Source organism: Cygnus olor, chromosome 5 (genome assembly GCF_009769625.2).
Source record: "Cygnus olor isolate bCygOlo1 chromosome 5, bCygOlo1.pri.v2, whole genome shotgun sequence".
Taxonomy (NCBI): Eukaryota; Metazoa; Chordata; class Aves; order Anseriformes; family Anatidae; genus Cygnus; species Cygnus olor.
In genome coordinates, this window is record NC_049173.1 from 62,497,060 (window position 1) to 62,518,128 (window position 21,069).

Consider the following 21,069-nt stretch of genomic DNA (forward strand, 5'->3'; position numbering starts at 1 on the left):
ACCAGCCTTATGCTCCAGACTGGGATACAACACCAATAACTGTGTACGTGTGCATGGCACACTCCCCTTCTGTGCATGCTACCTCCCTCCCAAACAACAGATTATGTTTTAGGTTGTGATCTAATCTGAAGAGACCCCACTTCACTCTTGCCTTTTGAATGTGCTTCAAAATTCTGATTTCTTTCCTTTCCCTCATTCTGCTGATACTAATACTTTATTTTTACACATCCACTGCCCAGTTGCCAGACCCTTGAGCCAAGCAAATGCAGGAGATACTTGTATTCCATTTGCTGTATGCAACCAGAGTTGTATTTTCTGATTTAGTTAAAGTTTATGTCACCCTCCAACCACAACAAATTTACTTTGAGGAGCAGAGCAATCTAGTGAATAAACTGTTTGAGTAGAAATTGCAAAAGCAATTGCAAAAGCTGGGTTCCACTCTGCTTTTCTACTGATATTCTGACCACTTCTGTCACCTCCTACCAAGGAGGTGTTTTTTTTCTGCCAGACTGTCTCTCTTTTGCTTAGCCTCTGAAGTAAGTAACATGTCCTTGCTTTTGCACTGAATGTTGTGCACAGGATTCTGATCTTGGCTGGAACTTCCAGGTGCTACCATAACACACAAAAGAGAGGTAGGCAAAATCTAAGTTCTTCTCAAACCTGAGAGGAGTTCTGAAGGCTAAAAGGCAACTGGAGAAAGGAAACGAACAGTTATTTTTACCACCAGAAAGTGGCTTTTGAATGAAGGACAGCAGCTGAAGAGTGAAAAATGCCTGAGCTAGAACAGACTTATTAAAATCTAAAATCCAAAGCAATCGGATTCAAAAACCTGAAAAAGACAGGGGTTCCAAAGGGTTCTTCAAAATGCTGAATGAAGTAAGGAAACAACCACAGCCTGGTTCCCTGGTGAAAGTAAAGATGAGCTGGTAAGAAGTCTTGCAGATTGCTCATTCCTTGAAAGTAAATCACTAGTGAGGACTTTTCACCTTACTGCTTTTCCCAGCAGCTCTGGTAATCTCAGATGTAGAAGAGGTGTAAGCGAGAGAACAAATCTCGCTGACAAGAGCACCACTGCACAGGTGTCAATCTCCATCTTCAGAAGGGAGAGAGTGAAAAGAATTATGCACCATGGAGGACAGAGACAGGTGGCTTTTACAGGGAGGGAGAGAATATTACAAAAGATGACAAAGAAAACAGAAAAAAGATCTTTTTCTCCCCTTCTTAGTGAGTAGGATGAAGCAGCATATCTATTTATTCCTCTTCATTTAGAGAGAGCAGGCTTTGAGTCACTGACAGTGAATCTCAGGCACAAATGAGCTATCCATGATTCATAAGGGTATGCAGAGGCTCCACATTCTGGAGTGCATTAAAAGCAGAACAATGATGTTTTCCAGAGGAAAAAAAAATAAAAAATTGTTCAGATATTATTGCATAAAAGTCAATTATCCCTTCTTAATTATTTATTTAGTATTAATGAACTCTTATTAGCCACAAAAGGAACATGGGAAAGAGCTAACTGGGCAAAAAAAAATAGTGAACATGAACATGGGATTGCTGTTATTGTTTTGCAATAATCTATCCCAGATTCAGCAAATATAAATTAAAAAAAAATCAACAAATATAAATAAATTAGTATTTTATGTGAGTACAGCATTCTACATTAAAAACAATCAAAGGATAAGTAGAACTACGTTGTTGTCCTCCTATAATGTTTTATGGTACCTCATGGTGGAGCAAGGAAATTGGATGTGGAAATGTATCAGAAGCAGAAGCAAGGAAATACTCCATAATACAAAGTTTCCTGTAGTCACCAGTCCTGACTAAATTTTTTTTCATGTAAATTACTGTGGTAACAGAATTTCCTCAAATGGGAAATAAGTGTCTGATAAAAAATGTCTTATTCATTGAATGTTCCTTTACTTTCCCTTTGTCTGTTCATACTATGAGAGTAAAGTCTTCAGAGGAATGAAAAAAGTTCTGTGTATTTGTCAAGCGTCTGATTAACAATCCTCCAGTGCTGCCAGCATACAACCAGAAAATAAGGTAACAGACTTCACTGTATAGACAAGCAAATGCAAATAGATTTGCATTTAGAGTTTTCTGTGTGATGTCTATGTATTACTGATTTCCAGAGAAAAAGAATAAATCTATTTAGTTTTGTTAAAGGACTATCACTTCATAAAAATTTCAAAGCACCTGCTAAGTGGTTACTCAAAGCCTATCAGTTGTCAAGTAGGGTGCGCTTTTCTAACTGCCATTGAGACAAATCAGGATGGAAATTCAGAGTTAACTCCGCACGTCACTAACTGCAAGGAAAAGCCTATGAAATTCAGATTCCAGCTTTCCCTCTGACACCTGTTTCCAGAAGGACTAAATACCCTCAATTCCATATCCTAAGTTTGAAACCTTCTGAAACAGGATCAGAAGCGTGCATGTGTAACTTGGAGATATGCAGTTTCTCTCTCCAGCATCCCCTTCCCACAAAAGTTTCATATAACTAAATTCATTATTAAACTGGGCTATAATGAAAAATTATCCATAAAAAGCAAGAAACTGAACCTTCATCCTCTAATCACAAGACAAGAACTAATTATGCAATTCCCATTTTGTAAACGATATGACATTTCTCTTGGAAGTTTTCCAGGAATTAATCATTTAAACAGATGTGCCCTTCAAAAGCCACTGACAGGTATCTGTGTCCTGTTACCAATAAAACAGGCATTAAAAAAAAAAAAAAAAAAGAGGAACAAAACAAGCAGGGGCCCGTGCTGTCCTGCTTCTCAAAACTGCTATGTACAAAATGTACAGAAGACTTGGTTCTAGTGGACAACAGAAACCAAGTGTCAATGAACTTATTTAAGGCCAGTCAAAAGAAACAGAAATTAATAAAAGCGTAATAGAAGCCACACTCTGAACAGTAATAGCTTGCTATCACTTCCCAACCTTTAAATTACATTCTATTCTCTATGTAAAAGTAGTTTAAAGAAAAATCAATGTTACATGCTGCAACCTTATTCCTATGATTGAATCAGCAAAAACAGCATTAAGTATCTTCTGTCTGCATTTTGCCAGATGTGTACTGACAGTAAAAGTAGAGGGCTTACATCTTTCCTTTTCTCTTCCATACCCACCTTTTCACATTACCTTGACCTTCCAGGCATATGACCTGAACACAGAAGTTTTGAAGATGTGAAATACTCCAGGCTGCACTATTGAAACTGCAATAGAATGGGGATAGAAGAGCAACACTGATACACTTGTCATTGGTTCTCCTGAGACTGGGGATGGATGGGACAATATCGTTTTCCTATATTCAGGGAATATCACCTTGGTCTCACTGCACTCCTGGTCTGTTAAGTGTGGTTGGGTTTTCCATCAAGTATAACCTCGGTGCAACTAGTCTTTCATGTTCTTTGCAGCTGCCTGGAAAGATGGCTGGTTATAATATGAGTGAAACTATGACAGAACATATGCCAATGAAATCATCGTTTTGTACTTTTGTCCAGATTGTACGCATATGTTCACTTGCAGAAGCATAGTTTAAGCCAGATATTGTAATACTTCATGTTAAAAAAAAAAAAGAAAAAAGGAATTGCTTGATCTGTGAGGTTACAAAGCAAATATCAAATGTGTTTTTAACACATCAGACCTAGCAGCTGCTGATCATTTTCTGATGGTCCATTTTTGTTGGTTGCCAGATTTTTGTTTTGTCTTTATGTGTTTTGGTGGTTTGGTTGTGTGTGTGTGTTTTTTTTTTTCATTGCTGTTTTTTGGTTTTGGTCAGATCAGTTTTCATGTACCAAGCTCAATTTGCAGTCACACTGATGAGTATCCATACATGCAGCCCGTGCCAGTGAAAAACCCAGCAGTTAGAATATCACCCGTGGGTTAATAACATGCCAAATATCTCCCATATCAGATCACAAAGTGAATCTTTAACATATTTTAACTGCATATTCCATCCTTTAGCTATTCACTGTTCTAAAATTAACCTCATGCAATAGATTTTCCTGGTACTACATATGTCTATTAACACAAATATACATATTTAACCAGAAAGATATTAGGGTACTTACCCTGAACTTCAGCCCAAGTTTCCACTTCAAGAGATAGGTTTGTTTGGTTTTGTTTTTGTTTGTTTGTTTTTAGGAAATACAAGCTATCCGGTAGAAGGGATAGCTTCTGCTGTTTCAAATACTTGAGCAGAACAGACAATAGAAGTTTTATCCTTATACAGACATAAACCAAACACATTTGAAATCACAAATACTCAACAGAAGGCACATTTCTCATGCAACCAGCACTCAGAAGTCCTGTTAATTTGGTGCACACCTTCAGCTTTGAGAAAAATAAATGTAGCCTTCTTAAATGGTCTTATCGCACCTTCTCATTTCATTTTACTTTATTCACATACCCAAGGATAAATGTTTGTACAAGTCTCTTGTCCTGCTGTTGCAGGATATCTTACTCCTGCATACAGATTTCATTCAATTTTCTACCTTCTCATTTCCTGAAAACACTGCAGAAAGTTCATGAAGGAGTTCTCTAGGCCATGCTAAATAACCCCTGGATCACATTGTTATTAGCTAGGATACTCTTCAACCACCTGCCTGAGGTCAGCAAACCGCCTGCCTACTCCTCACACAGGTGCCTGAGTGGCAGCATTCTGGGTACCTCAGCTTCACAGGCACCCAGAAAAAAAGAACAGCACGATGGCAAAGATCAGCAGGGCACTTCTGCCTATTAGCAAAAAGTTAGACTATTTCTGACATAAAAGAATGCCTGAAATCCTAACGTGTCTCCTCTTATATAACCACAGTGAATTAGCTAATCTGTACCACATTTATCTGCTTGAAGCAGGAAAGCTTGTCCTAACAAGCTACAGGGATGTACACAGGCCTCTGATGATAATGGGCTGTTTTCACTGATAAGGTCCTTAGAGATATAAAACATAACTAAACTCACTTCTGGTTCTAAATGACTTAAGGACCTAATTTGAGAAACAGTGCTGCTTCTCAAAGCAGCACACAAGAATGATCGGGGACTATATATAGGTTCAAATAAAGCCAAGCTAGTGAATACCTGTAGAAAGTATGTACAATTCCTGTATTTGTTTGTGAAATATTATGCATGTTCCAGCTTGTCACTTCAATCTTTCCTGATTTATCTAATGCCTAGGTGATTTTATTTATTTATTTATTTATTTTGCCAAAGGCATTTCTTTGGAGTATGAAACAGGTAATCAGTTGCAAAGTATATGAAAAATGTTAAAGATGACTTCACATGCTCTTCATATGTGTCTAGATGTAAAAAATGTTTTTGTAATAACACAGGCAAGCATCCATCTACATTGAGATACATCATACGTTGATGCATAATACATTGAGAGGGGTCTGGCTGAAACACTGAATAGGAGAAAAGAGTTCTCACAACACCAAGTATATACAAAGCTAACAGAAATAGACAGGCAACCTCCCCTTATAGTTTGGGTTTTGCTGTATAACCTTTGTAAGCAATTCTGAAAAAATTGTCAGCTGAAGTGTCAGCAGCAAAAGCACCAGGTACAAAATGAGAACAGTAGTGAGGTAAAACCTTTCCCTGAGACACCAGGAGAGATAGGAAAATGTAAAAAGAAATGATAACCCTCAGAGAATTAATCACTCAAATGCTCACAAAAGACAAAAGCACAGAGGATAAACAGAGCAGCAATAAGTTGTTGAAACATATGGAACCGTTTTATTTCTTCCACATGCAGGTTTAAGAAGCTGTCTGGAACAAGATCCCGCAAGGATTTGGTAGAAGAATATGCTGAAATCAAGTTTTCTGTGCTATAGCACTATAAATGGAGTGTGCATACCAAAGGTATATTATGCATATCCATACCTTGCATTAAATTAAAAAGCAGTGAGCCAAATGTTCACAAAGATAATAGGAGAAATTAGCTTTACTCATCAACTCCTAATGTGGGAAATTTCTATGAAAAGAATGTTAAAAATGTTTATGAAGAGATACTGCTCTATCATATTTCTCCACTCCGGTAGGTGCACTGGATTATAATAAAGTGGTAAAAAATAGTACCATATAAATACTGACATTTGAAATCTGGAAGCCTGACTACTTCAATGTTATTCTTCAGATTGGGAACTCAACTTACACACTTGTGAATGGGGAGCTCTTGACTTCTGCAGGCTGGATATTTGTAATATTCACTAACTCACTGCCATGAATGATCTCATCCTTTATGCCCTAAAGACAGGCCATTACACTTGACTGAAAAATTTAGCCTTACTAATTGGATTTAGGTGAATTAGTTTTGAAAGTGTCTTTTTTTTTTTTAAATAAGCTCAAAAATAAAAGTGGAAGTTTCATTTTTCATCAATGGCACAAATACAAAAAATCTCTAATATTTGCAACTCTCACTGAAGCCACTGGCCCAGAATCCAAGCCTGGTGCATAAACCTGCAGAGAACTACTGCTGCCGTACTTTGGGTCTTGAAAAACTGGAAAAACAATCTGAATAGATAATCATTAATTGAATTTACTGCTTCCCCATTCCAGTATTTTTCTGTCTTTCCACATTTTTCTTTCCACATTTATCCAATAAATGAATTGACTAACATGTACTACAACAAAATCAGGATTGATCAAAGTTTTGAAAAACAGTCTACAAATACATGAGAAGTATCAGCATAAAAAAGGAAAGAAACAAGGAGAAAGTCTGCTGCAAGCAGGAGACAGAACTATATTTCAAGAGATTCCTTCCAAACTAAACTGTTCCTCACTTCTATGATTTATTCAAATCCAAAATTAAAAGTGAGTTAATCAACAGTCATTCAAACAGTGATTTCACCCACTGAATAAAGACCTTCTTTGCATATAAACCTCTCTCCTCAATGCAGATGACACAGTAGAATCCAATCTACAAATCTAATTCCAAGGATAGTCACAAAGTTACACTGGAAAGTGCAGCATCCTGGCTACTTTTCCAATGCTTCTCAGCTAGGCAAGTAGGTCAAAGTCTGTTGAGCACATCTGAGGCTCTTCTGCCACAGGCAGGCGGTATCCTACCAAGAGCGACCAGCAGCCACCCTGTTCCTCGGCAGCGTACTGACTCTACTGGCAGGGCTGGCCATTAGGAGACATGGGGCAGGTCAAGTTAGCATTTAGCTCTCCCAATTAGCTTTGTGCTCTGAACTCAGAAGACTACTTTTTAAAAGTGAAAAATTTGATATAATATTGCACTGTGAACATTTGCTTCCTGACTAGTTAGAAACTATGGATTCATAGTCATGTAATGTCCTCTACCTTTAAGCTTACTTATTTATAAAGTACAGGTATGCCAGGTGAACTTATCCTATTTGAATATGGAATATAAAAATTATTTTTTCATTGCTGTAGCAATGAAGTAACTTCCTGCATTATGTATTTCAAATTTCATCTACAAAATTAGTTTCAAAATGCTAAGTAAGTTAAATTCCAAAATGGAACACTTGTGTATGCACAGCTATCACTGAATAAGACAGTTTTGCCCTACAGCACTTCCTAAAATGGTGCCTTCAACCATCTTGCCATCCATTGGATAACCTCGATCTGTCTTGATACCATTTCCTGGTCCTCCTCTTTCTCTTACAGTATTTTTTTTTCCTCATCTTTCCCTTGTTTTACCCCTATCGACTCTTTATTCTGAGTAAAATCCTGCTCCCATTTAAGACAGTGGAAAAATATTTCCATCAGCTTTAATTGGGCAGAATATTACGTTCTTGATGTGAATGCTTTCTATTTCCATTGCACTGTAGAATGACTTCAACAATAAAGTATCCACAAAAGGTAAGGTATAGAAATCTCATACCTGAAGCATAGTCTATACATGCAACATAAAAGGATTTTTCTCTAAGAAAGAAAAAAAAAAAAAAAAAAGCACATCTATAGTCCTTTAGGCTTATTGCCTTAAAATAACATATATATACTTCCTCACATCTGAAATGCTGTAAGGAGCAAAAAGAATCAACTGGCACTGCTAACATTTCAGCTTAATATTAAACTCTTGTATGCATTTTACTCCATCACTCCAAGTCCCTCAGGGTTAATGTGAACTCAGAAAAGCAGCCACTAACAGACACCAGCAAATTTAATGAGAGCAGAAATGGGGTCAGACTAGCATATTTCTTAAGATCGCTCTACTATTTGTCAAAAAGGGAAAAAAAAGCAAGAAACCATTTACAAAGTTGTAGCATTGTTCTGCTGGCTTTCTTAAATTTGCTCATTACAAGTTACTGAACAACTGATTACAAGATCACCATCCCTAGGCAGCAGTGAACCAGACTGAAACAGACCAAGCAATTAATTAAGGAAGAAATTCCCAGGAAATGTGAACTGAAGTGACAAATATATTGTATTCAATACAATCTGGTACTAGTATTTTGAATAGCTGAGAAGACAAGTAAAATCTAATAAGTAAAATAGTAAAATCTTAAAAATATCCTTAATAGAGTTATTTTTTTAAAATCAGTTTGGAAGAAAACACCTCAGAAGTGACAAGGTATACATGATTAATCATCATCCTCTGTTATAGCCACTGATGAAAAGGGTTTAGTGAACTTATGTGTCAGGCAACGACCCTATAAAAATGAAAGCAAAACATTGCACACAGAAGGAACAAGTCAGTCTTTGTGAACAAGCACATTCTGCACATTTTTTGAAAGCAGCAGCTATATAGCATTCAACATTAGTGACCGACAACAGTGCAATAGGATGATGCATGCATAATAACAAGGCATATGAGGTCATAACATATCAAGTGCTTCGGAATTATCATTAGAACAGCAACTTGTGGAGATTTGTTAATAAAGGCTTCCTTTGCATTTCACCAGCTGAAGTAGAGGAAGATACAGGAGGGCGAAATGTTCGGCCTGAGGTCGAGAAATTAATCAGTAGTACAACCAGGGTAGAATCAGGAGGAATGAAGTACAATGCTCAAAATTAAAGCTTCAACAAACCTTACTGTCCTTTTGGAGACAGATGGCAACTCTGCATTTTCTCACAATAAAACAATAGCAAATTCAGTGAATTTCTTGAGCTTTAGAATCCCTTCATTAGTTTCATATCTCTTTCAGAGTTGCATTAAAAGAAGGACTATTCCCTTTCCCTCCTTAATTCCCTTAAGAGAGGACTACTTCACCCTTTTTGAGCTCTTTTCCTCCTCTTTGGTTAGCTCGGTAAGGTGAATGTAATTGGAATGCTCCAAAGTTTGCATTTTACAAGGAAAGATGTCTTGGATATAATGAAGTCAACAGCCAGGACTTCACCCTTAATGACCTTCCAGAGCTAACAAGAATAATTCCCGCTACATTACATACATGACAACAATATGGCCTAGCTGCTTAAATGACAGGCAAAGTATGGATCTTTATTCTTGCCAGCAGAATAGTAACACCAGAATACATGATGTGCATAAAATTGCATGGAAGGTCAGTCTCAAAACAGTTTTGCAAAATAGGTGACTTCCACCCCCATAATGTAAATGGGAAAAAAGTCTTCACTGTGATTTGTCAAAGTTTACAAAGACATGGAAAGTAATCAAATCAGAGAGTAGACACCATGCTATCTGTTTTCCCTGTAAGCTGGGTTGTTTAACGTTACTTAACTTTGCCTCCCTGAAGACTTTTATTAACGGCAAACTCTTCCATATGTGATAAAACATACTAACAAACACAAAATAAATCTTTCCAAGATGCACACCAAGAACTGCAGTCAGTGTAGTGGAAAATCTCTTGGTGCAGTTCACAGACAGGCTGTGAGGCATGCTGTGCTCTGGTGGAGCTGTGGGGCAATCATCCAGTTAGTTTTAGTATGACCTGCCAATGCCAGCATTACTGCTTCTGGCTCCCTCCTTCCTACACCCAGGAGACAGTGCAGGAGATCAGCCTCAATCCTTAAGCACAGCATCACCACCAGGCAGCAGGCAGCAGCATTGCTCAGTGACTGCACGAGGCCAACTGCGAGCATCAGGCTTGCATGCTGTGGGATGCAGCTCTCTCTCGCTTCCTCCAACTCTTCCTTGTTTCGCATGTCAAAAGACACCAAGTTATCATGACGGTCTGGATCCTTCAGTGCTCTAGTGTCTGTTACTCTGCATCCCTTTCTCCTCCTTAGCCACACAATTGCTGGGAGCAGTTCGTTCTCCACAGCTAATACACTGGGTTCAGAAGGAGTATGCTTGCAGTCCAGGCTTAGTGTTCTTTACTGCCAGAAAGCTGACAAAAAATATAGAAAGTCAAGAATGGGGCTCTTACCAACTACCTGTGGCAGTAGCATTCTAACATAATTACACAACACTACTGTCAGCAGCATCTCAAAGGAGCTATTTAACTATTATGGTATTTAGTGGGGAAGGGTTTGTTGTTTTTTAAAGTCTTTGTGGCAAATAGGCAAGATATGACATATAAGTAAGATGCCTGTATTCCTGAAGATGGTACCAAAACCAAACATTTTCCAGTCTAATTTTACCTTGTCTTTTTTTTGTGGGGGAGCAGAGATGAGGGGGAAGGTTGAGGGTGAATAAGAATGTGGGGCGTGCAAGGGACACTGCCTGTGAACTAAAAGAGCAGAATGTTAATGCTACAGTGGTATAAATGTAAAGCAACATTATAATAGGCAAGAAATGCTGAAATCCAATTTTGAGTTAAAGAACAAAGATGGCAATAGAAATAAAAATATTTTATGATTAAAAAAAAAATCACAAGCTTCTCACCATACCAGTAATGTACCACAAACTTTCCAGCATCCATCTACATTACTGGAAGACTTCACAAAGCAGACAGCTGTCAAGACCTTAAGTCTCAAACTGATGTAGAAGCATTTGGTAGACTAAAAGAAATCAAAAACCCTTGAATTGACTAACGCATCATTTACGATGTCAGATTTGTGAACACGAAAGAAAATCCTACATGCAAAATGAAACTAAATAAAAAAAAAAAGAAACTAGCAAGACTGTCTTGTGAAAACAGCACAGGCATCCAACATAGTGGTAGAATATAGGTAAACCTGATCAGTAGATTTTCTGAAATATGCTACGGAAAAGCAAGAACGTGGAAGATTAGAATACAAGTAAATATAACCAACCATAAACAACATACAAATACTTTGAGTAGGTCTTGTTAGGACCAAGAAAAATTTATAGAGTGCTGAAAAGTGCAAATTGTGGAGTCCAAGCCATAAAACAATGACTAGAATAACTAGTTTCAGGGTCCACAGCTGACAGGATAACTAATTCAATGTCACAATAAAATTCATGAAATACTGGTAAAATACAGCCAGAAACCTGTGACTGGCAGACAACCTAACATTCAGGCAAGTTCTTTTTCCATTATTTTAAAGGCATTAATATGAAGTCCTCCCTGAAAAAGATATCAAATCCTACACACAAGATATTCACCAGGCAGATGGGGTCTGCTATGTCCTCTATACACAAACAGAGATAAGAGTCTCTTATCTACAGACTTCCACATTTCAAAATACGCATTCTGAAAATAATCAAACTTCTTATGATAAAGGCTATAGCAGTACTAGTTTGATATCTACACAGTATGCATCACATACTATGAAACATGCTCTTGACCCTGACAAGAGGGATTCAGGGTGAATTCTTAGCTGTCATTAAGGATGAAAGATGATGCTTGATCAATTAAAATAAAAAACGCTCCCAACTAACACCAAGCCACAAATACAAAATACCAACATTAATGAAAAAAAGGTCTAGTGAGGCAAATTGAATAGATTGTTTAAATTCATCAATTTGTTCACATTTTAAAGTCACCCCAACTTCACAATTATTATAATGGACAAACTCAAATTCCCTTCAGGTTAAAAGCCAAAATTCTTTTGTGACTAATACAGTTCAACATAAAATATTATACGGCATAGCTCTGGGAAGTAATATAATATGTTTCTGCAGCATAATATACAATTAATGCAAAGCTGTAGTGATAAAACCATCAGAATGAAAAGGTTAGGAAAAAATCTCACATTCTGGCAGACTTGCACACCCCAAAAATGCATAAAGAACAAGTGAAGTCCAATTATTTTTATTGCCTGCGAGCTAAACTGCTGACCTACACTTTAACATCCTGAGTATAGGAACAGAGATATTTTACCCATGTATTCAAAGAAAAAAACAGTTGAGTTCATATTTTTCATGAGTGCCCCAAAATGATGGAAAATCAATAGTCACTACTTTACTAACACCATCCCTTGAATCCAGTCAACTAGCAACACCTGAAAATCCTTCCCAGAAGCAGCATAGGGATACACATACCTGTTTTAGCTACTGCCATCAAAGCCCCTGCTAACAACCTGGCTTTCAGTTTTGTCACAGGTGGAATAAGACACTAACATCAAAAATACTTACTTCATAGTAAGGTAAGCTCCCATTCTGAATCTATACAATTCTTCGCTGAATTGTTCTAGGGTGACCAAGTAAAATGAAAAGAACACAGGTTCATTAAATGAAGTACCATCAGTGCCTTGATCTATGCTATAACTGAATTTATTCCTTGTCGTTGGTAGGTAACTTGATAGCATTGCTGGCAGAGCATCGTCCTCTCTTCCATAGTATGCTATTCCTACAGCTTGCTAAAAAAAAAAAAGTTTTTTCAACATTTTCCAATTCCATAGCAAGCATTCCATTCTTGATTTTTTTTTATTTTTTTTTTAATTTATAGAGCGGCAATTCACAGAGCCATGTAAGCACAATGAACTTTGAAAACCTTCAACTCTCAGCTCTTGTATCACAAAAAATGTGTACTTGTTCTCTAGAGTTTCTTACAGTGTTTGTCTGAATGCTTTAAAGAGCCATGACATACGAGTTCGTGACATCATCCAAATAAAAACAATTGTAGGGAATGTAGGGTTCAAATTAGTAGGACAAGATCTATGAACAGTAAGTAGCCTAAAAAATGCAAATAGAAAATACAGATGTTGTTTTCCACTTCACAAGAAGTGCTTATCTGACAGGAAGTTCAGTTTGCAGACGTGGGTGGGAAAAGCCAGAAATACAGAACAAGTCCTTTATTATTAGCAGCAGACACTACAGAAAGCCATGAAAAAAAGATTTCAGAACTTAATGAAGAGGCTTAAGCAGTGTAAGGACATATACAATCACTGATTAGACAAAGCATTTAGAGTGTCTATATTTAAACAATTTTTTATAATTATGAACTTGAGCACAGTCTTAAAGTTGTGCATTCTTATAAATAGATTGCTGATTCTTGAAGAGTCAAGGTGCTATTAAAAGATGGAAAGATGAGGTGAGTCTTGTGAGGGCTGGCACTAATAACAGAAATGGTAACAAATTGAAGAAACCATGCATATATGCAGCAAGTAGAAAGGTGTTTTGTAGCAGCTAACAGGGATTTATTCTGTTAAAAAAAATAGACCAGACTGAGATAAAAGTGAATAGCTTCTATTCAGACTAATTCACAGATGTCACATCCCTAAGAATCATTCACTTGAGGATTTCATATTTAAGAAAGTAGGCACATGAAACAGATAATATTTCAATGAACTAACATGCAATCAAATCTAGTTGCTGCCCCAAATTCACTACAGACCAGAACTTCAGTTTAAGGCCTCATGAACGTATGGCATCAAGACCTACAGATCCCCATCACCTGCAGAATACAAGGGGCAAGCAGTCATGGGCTAGCTGAATAAAAAGAAACACTCCTGTGCAATTTTGCCCAATACTTTTTTTTTTTTTTTAAATGACAGGATAATGTAGTTTCCCTGCCTTTGACTCTGCAGACTAAATCACACGGTATTGGTATAATTTTAGACACTATGGATGGAAGACCAACAGGATGATACATCCTTTGCCTCAAAGCCCTATGTAGTGTTGCATTTGTTAATAAAGAACATGTGAATGCAACATTAGACATTGAAAGACTCATCATGTGTCTTGTACCTCAAATTCAGTGTTCTCAAAACACCTCTTCTCAGCTGTACAGAGGCCATATGACATTCTAGAAGTAAAATCCAAGGTGTAGTCCTTGAAATAATTCAGCTTATAAACAGGAGAAAATGCATCTTGCTTTCCAAAAATCCTTACGTTATCTTTCTTATTAGGAATATTTTTGTCAAGTTGTTTTTTTGTTGTTGTTGTTTTGTTTTTTGGTTGAGAATGTAGCTTCCTTTCAAAAAAAAATCCATTATAAACTTCCATCTGTTTCATTTTGTATGTCTGTATGTTCCATCAATGTCTGCATGTTTGTCATCTTGATCTAGGAGGAAAACAACTCGAATCACTGCAGTTTCTACAGCATAATTCTGGACTTCACTTGCTTTAAGTCTCAATTTTCAACTTTTGGCAAACACTCTGTCAAAATAACAATTCAGCCCAAATAAAAGCTTTTTTTATTCTAGTTTTGTGATTTTTTTTCCTAGCATCATTTCAATAAATAGCTCTTTCCCTATTGGGCTATCAACAAAGTAGTTAGAGGTGCGAAAGACAAAATTGTTCCCATCACTTCATGGGTGGAATGTAGAAGCTCAGAAGCATTTGTTTTCAGAACCTAGAGCTCAGAAGCATTTGTTTTCTATTTGTGTAATGAAAACCCACAAGTTAATGTGAACAATCCAATGAGAATTCCCTGCAGTTTGTAATGAGATGGTATTCTGGTTCATATCTTCTGCTGAGAAAAAGGTTTGGGTTCTCTGGCCATACTTGTGTTACATTGACTACATTCTTGCTTCCACTGTAAAGTTATCCCTATAAAGGAATTTTTCTTAAATCCTTTTATGAACCTCCCGCCTTTCAGTAATTTCCATCATATCTGACACAGTGTACAGACTAGATACAGTTACTACAACTTGTACAGTTCCTTTCACCAGAGGAGTGAACATGCATGCGCAGTGAGCAGATTTCCATCCACCACTACCTGCCATGCAGAAACAAAAAATAAGTTTTTAATTTCTTGAAATGTTAAGAGAAAAAAAATATATATAAGGTAAAAAAGCCAAAAGACCTATTGTAAGAAATCCGGGTTTCTTAAGAGATGATTGCCACTTAAATATATTCTTAATGGCAGAGGGCATGTAAATCTTAATTTATATAACAGGACATCTAAGCAGATCCTTTAGGAAAGTTATCAGAACACCTGCAGATACATGGCACATTTTAAAGAGCAGAGTGAAGCTATAAGTACACATGGAGTGACCTCATTTATATTGTTCTTTCATAGGACTCAGATCTTTAGTTCAAAAAAAAAAAAAAAAGGAAGAAAGTAACAAAAGGAGGAAGGACTGCCTTTTGGTTAAGAACTGGGAGGCAGGAAACCTGGATTCCATTTTTGGCTCTGCCACAGAAGTCCCTTATGGCCTTATCCCTTATCCCCTTTTCCAACTTCAGGGAGATCAAATAAAGGAAGTGATTTCCAGAGGTCTTAACTGTAAGTACCTAGAGTTGAAAGACTTCTCTAGATTCTCTGCTTCACCTCCTTCATCTGAAGCACAGTGATAAAAAAAAAAAATCATATATACCAATAATGATGTAAACTTCCTCAAGAAAACAATAATAGTATTAAAACAATAAAAAAATCCTAAATATAGATACAAAATAGGCTCATCTTTTTGGTCCTCAAAGTATTCACTTTTAACAAAAAACAAACCTTTAAATATTCAACATTGCCTTTGCTCTTATGCAAATTGAAATTATAATCTGCAGGATCATCTTCCATTTTTAAACAGTAAAAATGTTTAGACAATGTATTAAGCAGTACAGCAGTATTGCGTTTTGGACCCTCAGGAAGACACCACCCGCACTTCATTTTCAAGAGTGACTGATGGTTATATAGAACAAATATAAAGTTTTTTCAGCAAGATGAAGTCTTTTTGGTTTTGTTTTTAAATACCTAATTTCTACGGACAATCCTCCTATATTTAAAAAAGCTTTTTTTTTTTTTTTTAAAATATGTCCGATCATACTGAATTTGTCTCAGTTGCATTGGCAAACCAAACATAACCCAGGAAAACAAAAACAGTGTCCTATTTTGCTTTTTGTTATGAGTACCCTTTGTTTTGCTGAATGACTTTATATTCAGTACTCCAAAGGTTAATTTTGGTTTACTATGCAACATGGAAAGTATAAGAAACTATGATTACCATGAAAAAATGGTACATTAAGTTTTAACTTAAAGCAAACAAAAAGGCTGATGAGCTTTCATTACAAAGGAGGGGAGGAGAAGGACAGAAAAGAAAAATTGATTTCTTTAACATTGGCTTCCCTATCTGGAAAAATTCAACAGAAATGTGGGAAATCAATTCCAATAGATGCAAATAAATAGGAATATTTTTCAAAAGCTATGCTAAAACGCTACAGAATGTTGCTATATACAACTCTAGTGAATATACACAATTCACATGCTAAAGTGAGCTGGACATTACTGATGGCAACAGATTATTCTTTATGGTCATGTAAAGTGCTTCATGTAGGACTAATGACAGCTTTTAGAGACTAACTAGGTGTTTGTTTTTGTCGTTGTTGTTTTTATTAATAGAACTATCTTCAATTGTTTTCTCTTCTAAGAAAAAATCATCACAAGTTGTAATTTCCTGACTCAGTGAAACAAAGTTTTTGTACCAGTAATTTTGTTTTTCTTCAGGATATTGTATATCTTTAAGTATTGCATCTTTAACAGTCTAGATGTCAATTACAGAAGGTGGGTCTGACAGTACTTTAGAAAGCTACTAGAATAGTGAGTCAGTACTCTAGAGATTTTCCAATACAAGCAGTGATTTCCCACAAAATCCAGAAGAGAGGAATGTAAAAAACAATTCATGAAGCACATCATCTCAGGTCCCAATTCTAAGCTCCTTATACAGCCAAGATAATTGTTGACTTTAATGGCTGCTGTGGAAACACAGGGAATTTGTACATATATGGTACATTTTTCCTATGGAAACAGATACTGCTGCCTGAGGATGTGTTTGGTTTTACTTCTCAAAAGATTCTGAGCTAAATATGAAGCCAGGAACAGCCATGGTGCTACGCAGCACTAACTAACCTCAGTTGAATTTGTGTTACCTCTTCCCTTTCAGAGGACACAGCAGCACATTTCTTATAAATTAATTCAAGCCCCTCTCACAAAAAGCAGGAGCATGAACTGGAATGCTGAGGCAGGCATACATCCTAGGCATGATTACAGGAACAACAGCAGATCCTTGAATATATAATAATCCTTGAATCTCGCTAGTCATTTTGAAACTGGATTAAATCCTTTAAAAATTCCTATTGGATCTGCACCACTCCTTTCTCTAACCCAGATAAGCAACTTAATCACACAAAGTCAATTTCTTCAGAAGAGCTATTGTGTTAAGGGTTTTCAAAATGAAAAACATTTTGTACAATTCCTGGACATTATTGTTCCAGTCTGTGTTCTTTCTGCAAAATCTTACAGTAAATACCCATTTCCTCATATTCAATTCTAGTCTTCCCTACGCCTTCATTTGTCAACCGCTAACAATTTCCCTCTACCCATCATTCTTGTTACATGGACTTTCTCTGATACAATGCTCAAGTAGAAAAAGTATTGTCTTTCAGAATAAACGTGGAAAATAATAGGTTCTTATTTACCCGGGACAAAAGAGTATTTACTTATTTTATAACTTCACTATGTAAAATTGCCCTGCTGGACTAAGCAGTTTGTCAGAACATAGTGCTTGCTACGTAGGATTTCTTCAGATAACTTCTTGTGATAAGACACATCATAATGAGGAGTCGTTGTAAGGCAGCACATTTTTATTCATGTAGCACTGTGGCGTCCTGCTGCTTCCCTGCACAGAGGGGAACTGACCTGCAGGCAGGTTCCCTTTCCAGAGAGCTCTAAACTACAAATTCAGTTTTTCAGTTCTGTGCTGATGCTATATCTAAGCACAACATATATTGTTCCCACTCCACATTTCCAGTTGCTAGCATAGGCAGTCTGCAACTAATACGCTCATTTATGTACTTGCAAGCAAAACTTCCCAGCATCAAGCTGGACCAGCAGTTGCCACCCACAGGACCTACTGCCTTTGGTCCTGTTTGCAGCTAGTTTTCCACTCCAATGAGTCTTCACCACCTCAGTTTGCAATGGGAGTTCCTGCATAGCAATTGGTCTGCTATTAATCTACTATTCAGCTTATAGAAACCATTAGTTATCACTAAGAAATTACTCCAGATATCTGGTACCTTATCTGATCATTAGGTTAGCCTGAGCTTTTCCAAGTGAAAGTCATTAATCTGATTCCACTGTTGTGTGCCTCTGAAGCAATACTCCACATGGAAGAAAATTAAACTAATGAATGACAGGACACCTCATCGCTATTTATAATCAGTCCATGCCACACCTGGTTACCCAGGACTTCTAGGAGTCGCCAATTTCTAAAGCAATTTTTGGCTAGAATCCAATAAATAATACTGATTTCCTTGGTATATGGGGTCCCCAAACTACATTCCTGCATATAATATGTCTTCCAGAAGACAACATACACAAGTAGTCTTTCAGTGACTATAAACTTGATGGCATTATCAAAATATCTGCTGGAAGATTCAGATTGGGAAAAACAGAGGAATAACAAATTCCTCATGAAGAAAAACACTGCATTCTGAGACTACATATCAGCAGCCAGTTGACTACAGGAAAGACTTACAACCTGACCTGAAGACAACTAAAAAAAAGGAAATTCAATCTTTCTTGTTTCTGATTTTATCCTTGTATTCAGCAGCCACAAAAATCAATTGTGCCACCTGTCAAGACTGTAGTTCAATGAGAACACAAATTTACTATATTCATTGTCCATTTTTCCCTTTTCATGCAGCCTCCATTAAGTTAAACATGAAACTATACTACAGATACTAGCTCTCAGCCAGCAGCCAGATTATAAAAACCAATTTATTATAGCAGAGTCACCAGTTTTTCCAGTCGCCCCCAGGGTCTGAAGAGATTACACTGTAACTTCAATATCATTACCACAGTTACAAATAGAGAAACCAAACCACATTCAAGAAATGTATATTTATAGTTTTCAGCAGCCTGCAGAGTACAGTGGATGCCAGTGAGTTCCATCATTACAAAGAGCCAACCCAGTACCTACAGTTGTATCTCTACGACAAACTTGCTCATCCATTTAAACTGCTGACCACATATTCGCTGTCATGACTTACCACACTGCAGGTATACAAATTTGAAAATCCCTTGACAAACACAGCCTGGATTTCACATTCATTCTCAAGATTTTGTATGGACATTATTTAAAACTGAGTTTAAGATGACTTTTTAATCTGCTTTGGATCCTCAAAAAAAAAAAAAAAAAGTGCAGATGCAGCCTTGGAGGCATTTAATCACTCAAGTCAGCATGAATGAGTGCACCACTTACCGCTGAACAGGTAATGGAAGGGAATCTAAGTGGTCCTCACCCTTAAAAGCCATATTTATCCTCTTATGTATGTTTTTCCATAGGCTGGAATCTAGAAAGAAAACAAAGTCATTTAGCAAACCCAGGGAAACTCAAGCCTCTTCAGTCCAGTGTAGCATGGCATTCTCCTACTGATTTGTGGAGTTATCTCATCAGAAACAATTCAAAAAGCTTATTTACCTTAGGTTATTACACAACTCCATCAGATAACAAAGGCCAATAAGTACATTTCATGGCATAAGAAACATAGGGTTTTGCATATTCATGAACTTCCTGGATTACTGCACAGGTCAGAGCCATCTGGGTAGAACACATTACTGATTAAACAGTTATTATTTAGTATCATTTCTAAGTCATGTTGCATTAACTAGCACTACAGAGAAAAATTGGTTTAGTAAAACTAATTCTTCAGGTTATCATGTAAATAAAAGATTATAACAGAAAGCAAGTGCATAGTTGTATAATTTCAGGATCATATAGCACCATATCTACAGAAAGACCCTTGAAGTCTAAGTTATTGAAATATTAGATTCCTCCATGATATACAATTTCATTTTTCTATTAGTTCAAAACACTGTATAAATTATCCTCCATGATTTCGCCTTATACCTCATGGCCAGGATAAGCATCCAAAACCCCTGTACTAGAAAGAAGTAAGAGAGTGCCAAAAATGCAAAAAATGAGGGTGCCATTTCCCTCCCTCTTCATTTAGTTAGCCCCATCTTCCATTAGGGCATTACCCACTATGGATCAATGCATATTCTGAGCAGAAACAAGAGCAGAGTTAGTCTTCAGAAATGGTGAAGCAATCCCCACTCATCCACATGGCTACAGGAAGAACTAATGCAAAATATTTGAAGGAGAATTTTAAGCCATGACTCAAGAATAACAAGGAGATGAACAGATCTGGAGGAGGCAAGGAACAGTGGGGAAATGATGCTTTCCTAGATGTGGAAAATAAATAAATAAATAAATAAATAAATAAAAGGATCAATGAATCTTACTCAGAAAACATACACAGGAAATTAATGCTGTTTCTGTCACCAACTGAGGGAAAAGATTTTTGATGCAACCACTTGTGAAATTCTGCCATTTTGTTATTGGCTACTTTCTGCAAATAGAGTCAGCCAGCATTTAAGAAATTTGCCACTCCAAATTGCTCTTAATTGACACAGAGTAGTCCTCAGCATCTTTCCTAGCAAACCAATCTCATTGCTAATGCATGTCCTTGGTTTTTTTTTCGCCCCCCAAATCCCACAAACGTTGTCCTAAACACAGAAATACAAAGTAACACACTCAACATGCTCTGCCCACTACTGCACCAGATAACTTGGGCAATGTTGTCCCCATCCTACCCCCTCAAGTTTTCCTGGAAGTAACAAAGTTAATTTTAACAAATATTGAAATGTACTTCATTACATCCACGTGAGAAGAATCTTATTTGCTTTTTTGGGGGAAATTTAAATATCGCTAAACTTTGGTTTTTAAAAGATCACCAGCATCCAATACCTGATAGACTCTAACCGAATACTCACTTGTCCAAGTAAGAAAATATTAGCATGCATCCTTCTGCTCCCATGATACTCTGATTTGAACAACAGGCTTGCTTGTTTTTTTTTT

At 36.8% G+C, this 21,069-nt stretch overlaps 1 protein-coding gene across 11 annotated transcripts in view; it reads right to left on the reverse strand.

The window, feature by feature from the left end:
- Positions 1-21,069, reverse strand: part of INSC (INSC spindle orientation adaptor protein) — a 138,624-nt gene that overhangs the window by 77,793 nt on the left and 39,762 nt on the right. For 2 of the 11 annotated variants that reach the window (XM_040559277.1, XM_040559273.1), the window contains exons 2-5: positions 19,411-19,501; positions 13,961-14,276; positions 12,407-12,630; positions 3,132-3,218 (exon numbers count right to left, since the gene is read on the reverse strand). In XM_040559277.1, coding sequence (XP_040415211.1) covers positions 3,132-3,218; positions 12,407-12,630; positions 13,961-14,227 — 578 coding nt within the window. In that variant the 5' untranslated portion in view covers positions 14,228-14,276; positions 19,411-19,501. Of the gene's footprint in view, positions 1-3,131; positions 3,219-12,406; positions 12,631-13,960; positions 14,277-19,410; positions 19,502-20,189; positions 20,278-20,466; positions 20,541-21,069 lie in introns of those variants that run through there. The other 9 variants (XM_040559280.1, XM_040559279.1, XM_040559282.1 and 6 more) reach the window with 7 other exon arrangements.